At 39.1% G+C, this 15,720-nt stretch overlaps 1 protein-coding gene across 1 annotated transcript; it reads right to left on the bottom strand.

Annotated features, from left to right (window-relative positions):
* Window positions 1-1,286: 1,286 nt before the first annotated feature.
* MMP12 (matrix metallopeptidase 12) lies at window positions 1,287-11,314 on the bottom strand. Its single transcript, XM_008522766.2, has 10 exons — window positions 11,090-11,314; window positions 9,985-10,232; window positions 9,261-9,409; window positions 9,047-9,172; window positions 5,750-5,911; window positions 5,111-5,234; window positions 4,180-4,313; window positions 3,651-3,810; window positions 2,851-2,954; window positions 1,287-1,950 (listed from the first exon to the last, which is right to left on the bottom strand). Exons 1-10 carry the CDS (start codon window positions 11,192-11,194, stop codon window positions 1,850-1,852), a joined length of 1,413 nt encoding a protein of 470 aa, XP_008520988.2. The 5' UTR covers window positions 11,195-11,314; the 3' UTR covers window positions 1,287-1,849.
* Window positions 11,315-15,720: the final 4,406 nt, after the last annotated feature.

Raw genomic sequence — 15,720 nt, forward strand, 5'->3', positions numbered from 1 at the left:
AGTAAAGAAAACTGATACAAAGCAGGCTAAGCTACCATCATGATGTGCTCACCATGTATCATGCATCATTTTTTTTCACAATCAATCTATGCAGTGGGTACCACTGATGTTTACTCTTAAATTTGAGGAAGCTTAGATTTAATCTCTTGGCAAGGTCACACAGCAATTAAATGGCCCATCGTGAGACTTGAGCTGCAACAGAAATTTTACCCAAATAGGAAGTCCCCATTTCATCCCTTGTCCTCTCCAGGCTGTGGTCATACACTGTAGGCGCTCCTTGGGATTGTATGCAGTCTGGAGAATGCTTTCTTCACTTGAAATCAAAGATTCAGGTGGCCTTTGACAAGTAGCCAAAGCAAATATAACCTTTTCCTTTTCCCAGTTGCCAGGTTTCTATTCACCTGGACAAATAAATGGCAAGCAATAAGATATATTGGAGTATATGAGGAAGCCATTTGGTGTAAACCTAATTAGGCCTGACTTTGTTTTTTCCAAAAGGGCCTGACATGGCCGTTGAGCATGCATCATATATCTGCTTTGAGCATTGGCTATGTCCCAATGACAAGAACAAACGGCCTTAAGATAAAGGTGCAACTTCCCCTCATGTTGTCATTTCCTTAAAGATAAGCATCTTTCCTCAGGCTAGGAACTAATTGCTGTGCTCACCTGTGACGACCCAGCTCAAGACAACATAACTGCCACCCTGCTGTGTCCATCAATCGCTGTGTCAACAGAGCAGGCTTGTGACTATTGTAAAAGGGACATTTCAATCATGTGAAACATGCTTTTTGAGGGTATATAACCACTCTGTACACCCCACTTCTTTAGTGCCCTCCCTTCCTTGGGGAAGGAAGGCCCCAGGCTGTGATCGTCACATTTTGGCTCAGAATAAACTCACCCAAATTTTCATTAATAGATTGGTTATGGATTGTTTGCATTGACAACCCCTTAGTATAGGCAAATGGAGGCTTGTTTTATTTAGCAGTAGGTCCAGGATTATTTTCAAAATACATATTGTCCTTTTTAAGAAAGAAATTTTAAAGATTTTTTTTTAATTTTTTTCCTTTTTCTCCCCAAAGCCCCCCTGTACATAGTTGTATATTCTTAGTTGTGAGTCCTTCTAGTTGTGGCATGTGGGACACCACCTCAGCGTGGCCTGATGAGCAATGCCATGTCCGCGCCCAGGAGTCGAACCCATGAAACACTGGGCCACCTGCAGTGGAGCGCGCAAACTTAACCGCTCAGCCACGGGGCTGGCCCCCAAGAAAGAAATTTTAAAAACCAAAAACTTTCAAAGTTTTTATTTGAGCAAAAAACATACACACTTCATATATGATATTAGAAAAGTCAACACCGACAGCAGAATAAAATTATACTATCACTGCCATAAATATACAATTTACTTATGTATTACTTACAGTAATTGTCATTTTTAAAGTTCAAGGTATAGTCTATTTTCATTCCAAAAGAATTAAAATGATATTCTTGCTAAAACACTTAACAGTCCTAAAAAACAATAATTTCTTAATTTTCTTTAAGCCAGAGAAATAATTATAATTTCTCAGTTCAAGATTTTAGGAACCAAAACATTTTCTTGGCCTCTAAAGGCATCTATTTCCAAACTTAATGGTAGAGTCAAGTAAAAATTGACAATGAGGGTTTTCAGAATTAAAAAATCCTATGTATTTTCTAGACTCACTTAACTGTATAATCATTGATCCATGGCCTATAGATTTTACCTTATTTTATGATACATACACCATGAATGGTACACTGATCACATAGCAAGTGTGTGATAAATACTTGTTATACTGAAGTGAATTGACAAACACCATTAATTATAATATTCCTAACAACCAAGCTCAGTATTGCTTTTCATGATTTTGGTGACGCGGGGAGATAGGACATCATATTCAAGTATGTTAGATCCTTGGAGGAAATAGTAGTATCCTAAAAAAGAAAACAAATTGAATAGTTTAATTCTTTGTTTGCACTTCTTTTAAAAAAAATAGCATAGATCTATGTCTTTATGGATGATCTAGATTAGACACAGTTTGATTTGAGAATATTAATGTTGGATCTATTGGCTGGGTATCCTGCCCCCAGATATCCGCCTACTGCCAGTCATTTCACCATTAAATATCTTCATTAATTTTTTGACAAGGTTGTTGGTCTTAAGGCTGACTATGAAGATGCACGTGTTTTTGAAAAGACACACCCCAGATGGAGAACTCAGAGTGGGAGAGAGAAGATGGGGCCCAGGGAGGGCACACAGAAGCCTTGACGGAAAGCAGTAAAAAAGACACAGGGGTGGAAATAAAACCTAAAATGTCTTGGCCCAGTCAACAGTTTTCGCTTAGGTTGACCTTGCTTGAAGACATTCACAAACACAAACTCAAGCCTCTCTCATCCCACCCTCAGCCTCATCCATGAGAGCCTATGAAGGATGGAAAGGGCACAAAAGAAAGTAAAAAATGCAAGATATAGAAAGTCCAAAAGCCTCCAGCTTGCCTGAATCTTGGCTACCATATGCTCGTTCACATATACTGTGCAGCTTGATGTGATTGGATATTCCAGAGACTCAGACACATGGGAGTGGCAGTAGTCATATGCCCCCTGCCTGCTAGACCACCCTAGGAGTACACCATTGGTTCTACTTTGATCATTCTTCTAGCCCATTTATTCTGAGCCAAGCACATTGTGACTTTTCCTTTGTGAACCTATGGAGAACTGCGGAATCCTGTTCTTTTCCAATGTAGAGCCCCATTCTTTGATCTAGGAGGCTTTATAATCAGTTCAGTGTTTTAAAAAGGGGTTTCCAGTATCTCCATGGTTTCCTAATCTACTTACTGTTATAATAGAAGACTCCATCAATTTTAGGCCCAATTCCTGGGAAGTATGTGGTAGTTTGTTTGGGATAACCGGGGTCCATGAGTTGTCTCCTCTCATTATACCTGAACAAAGAAATAATCAGCAGGAAAATGGATCTCATGACAAAAAGCTTGACATTTCATGACACGAACCACAAAATCCACCTTATTTTCTCCTGAAAGACTCTTACTGAGAGTTTAAAGTGCACCAATAAACAGTTCACTGATATACTCTAGTCCCTAAAGTCCCTCAAATCCTAGGGTTCCTGATTTCTAGTCAAGCACTTTTCCCACTCGTCCACAATGCTTCGACCAGTGCCTGGTCCTGCTTCACAGAGCCCGATTGTCTATTTCTGTCAGTGAAGACCTTACAGGATCTGCTGTCACTCAGAGATGGTTTCCTCATTTTGTCTCCTTGGGTCCAATGGTTAAGGAAAGGAATTTAAAAATCTGTACACCCCTCAAACTAACTGTAAATACTAGGTCTCATACATCTATACCACTATTTTTCAATGTGCTTCCACTATGATTAATAATGTGACATTTTATTTAAAGTGTTCCTCTTTAAAAACACATTATTGTTATCATATATCAGAAATCAAAGTACAGAGAAAAAACTAGGTTGAAAATAACTATTCCAGTCCAATATTCTCTTGATTCCTCTCTCAGGAAGGTCAAGGATCTTTAGGAATTGGCATAGAAAAACTACATTTTAGAAAACCCCATTCCCTGCCTGTTTCACAAATCTTAGGAGTCAAATTACCAACCATTACAGCTCACCTCCAATATTGGTTATCCACAAAGAAGTAGGTCTTATAGAGATGTGGGTTAAAAACAGCTGCATCAATTTTTTTCACATGGGAGGGGAAGCCCAAAGAATGTATGCTCCTGGGATAGTTTGGCTGTTGTCTTAAATTGCTGATTAACCAGTACTTATCATCTGTAAAGACAAAGAAAAAGGATACATTGGAATCATATAGAAAGAGTAACAGAAATACTGACTCGCTAAAAACATCATTCTTTCCCCATAGTTCTAAAATATATTTCTCCTTGTTCTTACACATGGTCTATCTCCTATGGTTCTGTATGTTTTTTTCACAAGTATTACCAGCTTATATTTTACAAACTATTCCAAAAAGTTTTATGAATTACCTAAATATTTCAGCTATTTTAAGCTATAGTTGAGAGCCACTATTAATAAAATATGGAGTGCTTTTTGGGTCTTTGTTTATAAAAAGCAGTAGTATTTCCTTAATTTGTTCTCTTCCTTGGAAGTAGACTCAATAGCAAAACTAAACATTGGAATTACCTTTAAAAAGAAAAACATGATTTCTGGCTCCAATTTCATAAGCAGCTTGAATGCCAGATGGTAAGGTTGGCCATAAAGAAGAAATTAAACCAACATTGATCTCTGGACTCTTAGGAAGCTTCCTCCAGAAGAACCTGACATGAAAAACATTTAACACATGTTAAAAAGTTGTAGAATCAAGAACTGTTAAATATGAGTGGGAAAGACCTGTGAAATGGCTTAATGTTTCTTCCATTATCTTCACATTCTGTTCCATGGATGTTTGTGTAGGAGCACCACAAACAAAGGATCTTAATCAACTCTTTGGTAATAACCATGAACTTAACAGTCAAACTTGTATATGGAAACACCCAGGAGCTTGGAATCAAGGGATCTAGGTTCTAGTCTGACCCCACAATCCACTCACCAGTTTTGTAATCTAAAGAAAGTCACATAACCTCGTTGTCTCAGTTTTGTAATCTCAAAATGGAGAATGTTTGTCCTACCTACCAAATACTAATCTTCTCCACTCTCCCACCCCTCCAATAGCAGCTTCCATCTGTATTCTAATGCAGAAACCATAAGTCATCCTGGAATTCTTTCCTCTATTATCAAGAATCAAGTCTTTTAAATAGGTACTCTGTTACAGCTTTAATTCTAGACTTCACCATTTTTATACATGATTATAATAGTCTGGCTTCTCTGCTTTCTGTCTTATCTTTCCGTAACCCAGATTCTTTCTGCAAATCCGTTTTTTACATGCCAGTTTTCTAGTTAAAACAAATATAATCACACTGCTCTCCTGCTTCAGAATCAAGATCTCTACACTGGCTACAGAATCAAGTCCAAGTGCCTACTCGCGAGTTTTATCTATTTCATTTCCCCTGTTCTCTGACAAAAAAATTCTAAGGAGCGAGCCACTAATACTGGTTAAGTATGAAAATGATCCTACCTGTCTTTAAAGAAGAAGATTTTATCTCCCACTGTAGTGACAGCATCAAAACTCATATTGGGGTCACAGACAGTTGGGTCTGTACTGTCAGGTTTTGATGAGGGTCGAGGCTTTTCTGGGGCTCCTGAAAATACATTTCAAGAAACATTAGGGAAAAAAAATCTGCATTTTAGTTCACAAAGGGAAGAAATATTCTTTTTCAAACATTCGATTTTCTTGAAGAAAAATGCATAAAAAGCAATTTAAGCTTTCTATAGCATTCACAGGAAGCATATAATAAATATTTTTTCCCCATGTGGTTGCAACATCAGGGAGGAGAAAAATCCAATCACTCTGGTTTTCCTATTCCATTTAAATCATTTCTCTGTGCACCTTCTTCAACAGACAATGGTATGATGGATAGAAATAACAGACTTGAGGCCAGAAGACTCAAGTTCTACCTCTGGCTCTGACATTAACATACTAGGTCTCATGTGCTCATCTGTAAACTGAAGGTAATAACTATGTTACCTACGTCACAGAGTTTTCATGGGGTTCGAAAGAGCAGATGTTAAAGTTTTATCCAAATGCAGATATTATGAGACTATTCATAAGAGCAAGTACGTTTACAAGGCAAAATGAAAACGAAATTCAACTCACCATAGAGAGACTGAATGCCACGTATATCATCAGCAGAGAGGCGAAATGTGCTGAGGTCAATATAACTGTAGGTGGGGAACATTATGGCCTTTGGATCATGGGAATGGCCAAGACCCAAGGAATGGCCAAGCTCATGAACAGCAACTAGGAACAAGTTTGTGCCTAAGAGGAAACCAATGAAAAGCGGGAAAGAGTAGTGAAATATATTGGCATTTAGAGAACAACGACACAACATCTGACACAATGAAAATGGAAACATTTGGGAATCCTTTACTTACTTCCCCTCATTCTTGCATACCATTTTTCAATCTTGGCCCTATTGACATTATAGGCCAGATAATTCTTTGTTGTCAGGGCTGTCCTGTGCATTACAGATGTTTGTAAATCTCTGATGTTACTGTTAAATTCAAGTAGCAAACCTCCCTCCAGATTTGACAACCAAAAAATGTCTCTGCACATTGTCAAATGTCCCCTTGGGGGCAAAAGTGCCTCCGTTAAGAACCACTGCTCTAACAGACAAATGAATATGTTCTGTTGTGAAAATTTCTAGACTAACTCACAGCTGTGTTCATTGCTGCTAAATCATTCCCAGATCCCATGACCATGTTCTGCTTTCACTCTTTTTTTTTTTTTTAAGATTGGCATCTGAGCTAACATCTGTTACCAATCTTTATTTTTATTTATTTCCATTTAGTTATTTCTTCTTCTTCTCCACAAAGCCCCACGGTATATAGTTGTATGTTCTAGTTGTAGGTCATTCTGGTTGTGCTATGTGGGATGGCGCCTCAGCATAGCTTGATGAGCGGTGCCATGTCCTCACCCTAGATCTGAACCAATGAAACCCTGGGCTACTGAAGTGGAGTGTGCGAACTTAACCACTCAGCCACAGGGCCGGCCACTGCTTTCACTCTTGATCAGGCTTCAGTGGATATAGAAAAGTCCTCAGTAATCATCCTTTACTAATCCCAAATATAACTCAAACTATCCTTTACTATACCCATATAATATACTGGATATTAAGTTCCAGGTACTATGAGTCACTGAAAAATATACCACATTATGTCTAATCCTTATGGAACTGAAAAGAAGCCACTAGCCTCTCTATTTACAGAGGAGGATACAGCATCAGTAAGATTAATTCACCAAATTAAGTTTCTGAGATAAGATTCAAATCCAAATTTCTCGGTTCATCTTTTTCATTCATGATTCTACATGAAATCAAAGAGACTATGCTTACAATTTCTGCATATTTACACTACCAAGTTATGGTCGTGCCTGTTCATTTTTTTTCTGTATGTTCTAGAGAACGTACCTTTGTAGGTAAGAGAGAGAAGTGTGTTCTTTCTCTCAAATTTCTCAATTCTCATAAGATATGAATAACTTGTGACTGTTATTTTTAAATTTGTGTTCTAGTCTAATGCCTTCATTTTTGCCTTTCCTTTTCTATGGCAAAATTGAAGCTCAGAAGAACTGACTTCCAGGGTCACAGACCTCTTAGCCATAGAGCCTGACCTGGACGTACTCTCCAGTACACAAGTGTGAATATAGTCTTCACTCTTTCTTGCAGGGGTGTCTAGGAACATAGATCCTCCAAGAATCCCCTGTAACAAGGCTCAGCAACTAACTCAGAGATGCTTTCACTTCTTTTCTCAAATAATGAGAAAGAAGCAGCAAAGATTCACTCTCTTCACTCTACATAAGACTGGGAAGAGTAAACAAAGCCTTTTCGAATTTGGCCTAAACCTGAATTTATCTTATTCCCAATTCCTATAATACTTTGTACAAAGACCACCATTGGTCCTCCTCTCAAAATAATGGATTTCTGTTTGTGTCCTGTTTTCCACTAGATTGTGGGCTTCTCAAGGGCAAGACTGGGTCCTCTTCATCTCTATCCAAACACCCCCATAACCTAACACCATAATAGAAACTCCATAAGTATTGTGTGAATTGTTCACTTAAGTTACTGGGTCTAAAAATTAGGCTGAGAATGAGCATTTTAAGTTAAAATTTTTATAAATAATTTAGCTTTTTTGAAAACTTAGAATTGAGCCAACTAAAAATAAGTCAACATGGACAAGTGGAAGGTATACATTGGGCTAATGTAACTGCTGGGAAATGTACATCCTGGCCCCAGTTTTTCCATAAGCTAGCCACTAACCTTCTCTTGGTCTCAGTTTCTTCTATCTGTAGAGATCTTTATTAAATGATTTTTCTAAGATTCTTTAGAATTCCAAAACATTCTGCAAGGCTACCTGGCACAAGTCTCCCATGTGAGATGAAAAGATTATAAACTCCAAATAACCTTGGATAAAATTTAGACAAATTTAACATATCTAGCTGAGGATTTGCCAGTAAGCAAGGACCTAATCCTATGTCACTTGTCTTTTGACAATGCAAAAGTCCTCTTCTCAGTCAAGAATTTTATAAGCTTTATGCCATGTGTCAGACCAAAACAAGTAACCTTTCTGGTCTATAAAAATATTGCCATCCAACACGCACATTATCAGCCAGAGAGAGGGGCAGGCTGAGGACAGCATTTTCTTGATGACTTTCTCTCCATTTACTTTCCACGTGAGTCAATCATATAATCTAGAATGTCCAGTAGAAAGATTAGGAAGGCTTCTGATATGATGTTTTGAATTTTCCATTGGATAACAATTACTCCAAATAACACGGGAGACTACTTATGTCCCTCCTCCAACTATCTGAGAAGGGTGGTGAGTTACAGTCCCTCTGTAAAGGCACCTGAGGGATTGTTAAACGATCATTTGGGTGTCCTGAAATTTTTATCTCAGAACCACAAGAGATTATGTGACCATATTACCTTGTGTTTCTCTATAGGGATCTCTAAATTCTCTATAATGTAACTTCATCTTTCTGTGTCACTATGAATCTAAAAAATTGTTAGCATATAATGGATCATGCAGACGACCACCATATCCTAGGATAATTGGCACACACAGAACTGGTATCTGTGTTTCCTGGAGTTGACGACTCGCACTGTCAAAACTCATCACCTAAGTAACAGCTTTTATCTTTCCATACTATGGTTCTTCAGGTTCCTGAGTTTATACTAATGAACTAGCTCATCCTCATAGATCCTTAGAACTGTTCTTTAAGATATCTAGTCCAATATCCTCAATTTATAGAGGGTGAAATTGAGACAAAGTGTTAAATTGTATTTAGTTCCTAAATTATAATCAGAACCAGTTTTCTCTTTCTGCAATCCTTTATCAGAATGCAACTTTTCATAACTTAGAATTTGTTAGGGTTTTCCTGTTGTTTTGTTTTACCTACCTTTATAGCTTTTAGTCCAGATTTCAGCCTCATCAAAATGTGTGTCTCCTCCAATACCAGGTCCAGGTCCAAAAGCATGGGCTAGAATTCCATTTCTGCCATCAAAAGGACTGTAGTCTCCATGAGCTTTTTAAGAAGGAAAGAAAATTAGTCCATCTACACATGCTACAGGTCATGCCAAATGATACAGGTGAAGGAAGACCAAGTTCTCTACCTCCATGTGCAAATTGTATCATAATGTCAGCCTCGCCTGTGTTAATCTTTCTGAACTTCAGTGGTGTCACATCACTCCACACTTGAAAAGCTTTCTGTATGGCATAGTCAACGTCCTCAGGCTTCATGTCTGGAGTGTAATTCTTGATTCTTCACCACCGAAACAAATGAGAGGAAAATATATGGAAACCATGTGTTAATTTTGTCTTATTACAATGCTTCATTTCTTCTAGTTCCATCGAAAAATAAACTGTTTCATAAATTAGTAGTCCAGATAACAAAAACTTGCTTCATTAACTACAGGAACATTTATCCTTGGGCAGCTTCCTCTTTACCAATTTCTACTCATCTGTGTTTTATCGGTCAACATTGTGAAAGATTTACATTCATAGAAACCCATGCCTTTTGCCCCTGCTCCCAGACTTCTGTATTTATCCATCTTGACTAGTCTATAAAACTTTCTCCTGCCTCTTATTTGTTGGAGATTCAGCTTCATTCTCTTTTTACTTGCAGCCTTCCTACTCGGCTTGGACTGGCAAGCCAAACAACTCTTCCTTGAGTGAACAATCCTCCCTTCTAGAGATAATGAATTTTAACATAGGGATAGTATTACCAACTGAAGGAGGCTTTTATCTACTTGCAGATTTAGAGCTATATCTAAACGGTTCAGGTATCTAGAAATCAGACCCATGAGAAAGTAGAAAAATGTATGGATACAAGGTTACCTGTAGGTGATAAAATGTTTCTTCCATACTGGCCTCCCTTGCATTACCCTGAAATCATAGACATCAGGCACTCCGCATCGAGGTCTGTGCATCATGTCCAGAGTGGCTGTGTCCAGTTGCCCGGTCACTTTTAGCCCTAAGAACTGCTGCATTTCCTGGATTTTATTCTCCATGAAGTTCCTATTGACTCTCATTTTTGTCATTGGAATTGTCTCCATCTTGAGGTCATAAAAGTCTGCCAAGTACCTCTGGAAAAAAATAGATTAAGTAATACATTATTACACACAGACAGGTTTCTGTTGGAGTTCTGTATGACTCAACTGCACACTGATGTTTTTGAATCAGGCATCGGACAATTAATTATAATGGGAAAAAATTCTTAATTTTCTGTCCTGTCAAAGGTGCGTCATAACTGTTAGCAAGGTTGATTCCTGGAAGCCCACTGAAAACACTTTTATGTCTTCTTAGAATTTCCTTCTACTCTTTAAAACCTATTTAAGCATCTAGTATATCACAACATTTAGTAAGCAACAAAACCTTTACTGTCAGGATGTATAAATTATTAATTGAAGTTAGGATAAAATTTTCTTGCTTAAAAATCCAAAGCTCAACACAATGGACAACTATGACAAATTTAAAGTTAAAAAGTCTTAGAAAATGGAGAGATCCTCCAAACTCATACATATAATTAGGGAAAAGAAATGAATTGGGGAAAAAAATCTCTTTTTTTTTTTAAGATTTTATTTTTTCCTTTTTCTCCCCAAAGCCCCCCGGTACACTGTTGTATATTCTTCGTTGTGGTTCCTTCTAGTTGTGGCATGTGGGATGCTGCCTCAGCTCAGCATAGCTTGATGAGCAGTGCCATGTCCGCGCCCAGGATTCGAACCAACGAGACACTGGGCCACCTGCAGCGGAGCGCACGAACTTAACCACTCGGCCCCAGGGCCAGCCCCCAAAAATCTCTTTTTTATATTCCTGTTTGACAAAGACAAATTCAATGCTAAAATCAAATAGTCTCCTAAAGCAGTTTTCAACTAGCTACTTTTCAAAATGAATCCTAAAGGCAAAAATCAGGCTAGATAAATACTATAGTGTCAAAACTTACTTGAGCAAATGCCACATCACTTTCACCTGGGCTTGTGCCGTTAGTCAGGGGAACAGCTCCAGAGACAGCCACCTGCAATGCCAGTATCAGCAGAAGAAACTTCATTCTAAACTTCTCCTGAAAGCTTTAACCCAATTTACTCTGTTCCTTTTCAGTACAAGTTCCTTAAATGACCCTCTTTATATAGCCCTTAGGCCAGGCTCTGTGAATACAAAATCCTTTGAGTGACTCACAGTTGATATCATCCTTTGATTTACCTCAAAAACATGCAAATACGGAACAACCTTATTCTAGGACCGAGAATGGGTCAATTAGCATCTAACTTATCACTCACTCAGGCAACTCAGTGTATTTCTTCAAAATGATAAATAAGCCCCTACTTCTACCCACCACATAAATTAAGCCATTATACAAGGAACACTAAGAACCTAAAATATAAAGATAACTTAGAAAGGCGTTTTTAAAGATTTTATTTTTTCCTTTTTCTCCCCAAAGCCCCCCGGTACATAGTTGTGTATTCTTCGTTGTGGGTTCCTCTAGTTGTGGCATGTGGGACGCTGCCTCAGCGTGGTCTGACGAGCAGTGCCATGTCCGCGCCCAGGATTCGAACCGACGAAACACTGGGCCGCCTGCAGCGTAGCGCGCAAACTTAACCACTCGGCCACGGGGCCAGCCCCTAGAAAGGCGTTTTTAGAAAACTCAGTGTTCTCAATTTTCACTATAATACTTTCCTATATTCATTATAAGTGAAATAGTCTTTTAAAAAACTAAATAAAAAAATTAGATAAATAAAATCCTTTTGCTAGAATAAATGACTCCTGTCCAAGCTGAATCTAGCTCCCTAGAGAATTGGAATATAGAGATTTCATGTCTAGCAAGGAAAAGTTGGTAACATCGTGAAGCTTTGCTGATTGTTCTGTGTGTTGAATGCCTTAGATTCTGTTTCTATAAGTTGAGACTTTCAGCCGTGTGAGCTGAGTCCCAATCTCCATTGTGTAGTTGGGTAGAGAGATTTCAAAGGCAAACTTCCATTCCTCCCAAATTGTCTAGAGTTGGCAGCATGAAGGTTAACACTTCAATTTTGAAAGTAGGAGAAGTTCACCTCTGGAATCTATCTCCCTATCAGTTCAGCTTCCTTTCTCCTTTACCTAAATGTCCGTTAACACAGAATCCCCCTTTCAGTCAAGAGAATGTTTGAAGACTGAAAACATTTCAGAATCAAGGAATGAAACTCCAAAGGTAGAAGCATGAGCAGTGGGGCTGCCTCTTGATTCTACATGAAGAGTCTGGAGGGTTGTAGGGGACACAAAACAGTGTGTCATGATTCAGTCATTGCTCTGACCCACCTCTCAGACCTGGGAAATGCTGGCTGCCCCCTGGCATTTCCCTGAGGCTGGGGCTCCAGGAGAATGATTACCTTCTCAAGTAGGAAGGAAAGGAGGCCCTCTGCATTGTACCTGGCACCTATCTCCAAACTCTGCGTTTTTCAAGCTTTGACCTCTAGGACCTTCAAGGTATTTCATTTGAAAATGAGGATAATAACCTTTGCCTCCTTGTGCTTTTGTGATGATTAAATGAGACAATGTATTATAAATACCAGCACATACTATAGGTGCTCACTAATATTCATCTCATTCCCCTTGTCCTGAAAGGAGAACATTGCGCACCCTAAATTTGCAACCAGGTGTGGCTCTAGGATTCATGAAGAGGAAGATTCCAGAGAATTGTAAAGTAATCTTTTTTCAAATATTGAATTTAACTTAAAAATCAATAAAAGGAAGAGGACAATTTGGCTAGAAAGCAAGAAAAATAGAATTTATCAGAAAAATTGAGAGAGACTGGTTGTCTACCAACAGAATGTTGCTCCATGAGGGCAGCGTCGTTTGTGTTGTCCACTACTGAATTCCTGGCGCCCAAAACTACCCTAAAGTCAGTAGGTACTCAATAAATACGTGTGAATGAATCTAGTTGGAGAATAAGACTAAAGGACATCAGTAGTAAACTTCCTTTGTGAGAGCAATTATTACGCAGCATGTGTGTTCTGAAACCTCACCAAAAGCACACAAGAACTGGTCCTACCCACAGCAGGAAGGAATGCAGTTCTTGGAAGACTTGCAAGAAGTCTAGAAAGTATAGGATGCGAAAATTGCCTAGGGTACAAAGGAAGTAGAAGAATGTACTCACCAGAAGGTTTCTAAAAATAGAAAACTACACCCAAATTTTAATGGTCTCTGGGTCTTGGCTCACCAAACGCCCCAAATAGGTCAAGTATGAGGAGATAAGGGCGATTTGGGCAGCCATAGGACATTGCAGTGATTGTAAGCTTAGGTTCTGGAGTCAAGTGACCTGCTTTAGAATCATTTTATGACCTTGGGCAATCACTTTAATGTCTTTAAGACTTGATTTCTCCATTCGTAAAATTGGAATAATAATGGTAGCTACCTCAAGAGTTGTTATAAGGATTACATTAAATTACAGGGAAAAGTATGTAGCCTAATGCCTGACACACCTTAAGCTTTCAATAATTACTGTCTTCCTTCTTTTATTACACTATGTAAGACATTTAAAAAAGGTTGGTAATAGGGATTAGAAGAGAGATCAACTACATGTCCAGACCTCTCTCCTGTGGTAGAAGGAGCTAGAAAATGTTTATGATCTAGTCCCAGACTGGAGCAGAAATTCTCAGCAGAGACAGGGCTTCCAAGGGACAGACTGAGGGAGTGAGAATCGAGGGGTCATTTACAACACCCTGTGAAAGGAGGGCACATCCATGAATGTGCAGAAAGATCAGAGTTCCTCATAAGAGAAACAAGTTGCATTGATAAGAACTTCCTTATTACAAATCAGATTTTGTAGCACAGAGCTTCCAAAACATCCAAGGTTTTATTATATTGCTTCCTTCCTGAGCCAGACACCAAGGCATTCTAAGGTATATCCCTGATATAACCATCTTCACCGAGTTGTGGTGTCATCCCCGAGGATCCAGAGGCAAATGGAAACGTGGTCTTTCACCAACAGTCTGTTGATGCAGGGAGAAAACCTCAGCTAGTTAACCCTCTCCTTTTATGGATAAAGAAATGGAAGTCCAGAAAAGGGAAGTGAATTGTTTAAGGAGACATCTGAGAGGTCTCCTGACTCTGTCCTAACTTGTGACAACATACATCATTTTGTCATGTATCACTTTGACTTTTCTTCAGATTTCTGTCTCCTTATGGGCATCGTAGTACTGCAAACAACAAAAATAATACTATGATCCCTTTGATCTTTTTAGTTAAAGCTAGGCTGTCCCTTTTGCTGTTGTGGGGGCCAGGAATAACCAGACAGTCCTGGGAATGTTATAGGTGAATCTGGATCACCTGGGAGATGGCACTACTAGTCTGCTCTCTGGAGAATCACCTTCTGTGCGCCTCTTTCCCACCTTGGCCTGGGGCAGTGCCCTCCTGCTAAGGTGTTTTGCTGCCAAGGCTCCCCAGGAATTGGCCCCGAGGCCCTCTGAAGAGCACAACATTTAGAATCGATCTAGCTAGTGGTGTGGGCTTTTCCATGCCCTATTTTCTTCATATGTAAAAAGGGAATAATATTAAGATTTGATAAAGAATAAATTACATAATCCATTAAAAGCACCGCGCTTCACATGATAAGGCCTCAGTAAATGTTCATTTTTCCCTTCTGTCTTGACCTCTGTCCCTGTATGTTGGTCATGCTGTGGCTGCGTTAGACCAGCTAACTTTTTCCTCACAAGAGAAAAGTTAACTAAAGTAACAGTTTTCAACCTTTCAACACTTTCAACACAGTTTTAACACTTTCAACCACAAATGCATCTACACTCAGTAAGGAAACATGAACAGCCTGGAGAAGAGCTGATGTTGATGGCAGAGACTGCTCATAGAGTCTCCTCTCACCTTCTTCCAGAATGAGCTGGAACTTGACCCTACATGGAGCTGGTACTTGGCTGTCCATAAGGCAGAGAATGTCAGAATAACTGCTAGAAATCTGCTGCCTTCCAAACTAGTGCTCAGTCCAAAATTGTATCAGCGAATTCCTTAACCCCAAAACATTCTTCCAAAGGGGAAAGTTGTAGAATGCTGGTGAAAAACCTAGAATGTGTAGGGTTTGGGAGTGAGGACCATAACACTGGGTGTAGCCCAGAGAAAAGAAGTGGAGGGAGAAAGTAGGGAGAGTAAAAGTCACCCTGGTTTCTTTGTCTTATCCCTTTTCTCCCCCCAGCAAATGGCTTTCCTTCAAACAACTATAAACTCAGACATAAATGCAGCAGGAAGCAGATGTTGTATGTGTACATCACAAGGCAGAGACAATGTGATGACATCCACATACGTATTATTAGTCAATTGCTCTCCAACAACAAGGTAAATTCCTGAGGGCAGAGATAATGCCTCAGATATCTCTGAACTGATTTTGATTTTGACTTTGCAGCCTGGTTTAATAGGAAGAGCGAAGCTTTGACTTGGCCTCAAACCTCAGCTACGCTACCTATGAACTATGTGGCTTTGGACAAGTTATTTAAGTTCAGTTTCCTCATCCATAAATGTCTGTTTTGAGGATTAAATAAGATGATGTATGAAACTGCTCAGCACTGTGCCTGGCACATTAACAGCCTGTCCCTAAGTGTT

The sequence above is a fragment of the Equus przewalskii genome, chromosome 6, assembly GCF_037783145.1.
Source record: "Equus przewalskii isolate Varuska chromosome 6, EquPr2, whole genome shotgun sequence".
Classification (NCBI taxonomy): domain Eukaryota; kingdom Metazoa; phylum Chordata; class Mammalia; order Perissodactyla; family Equidae; genus Equus; species Equus przewalskii.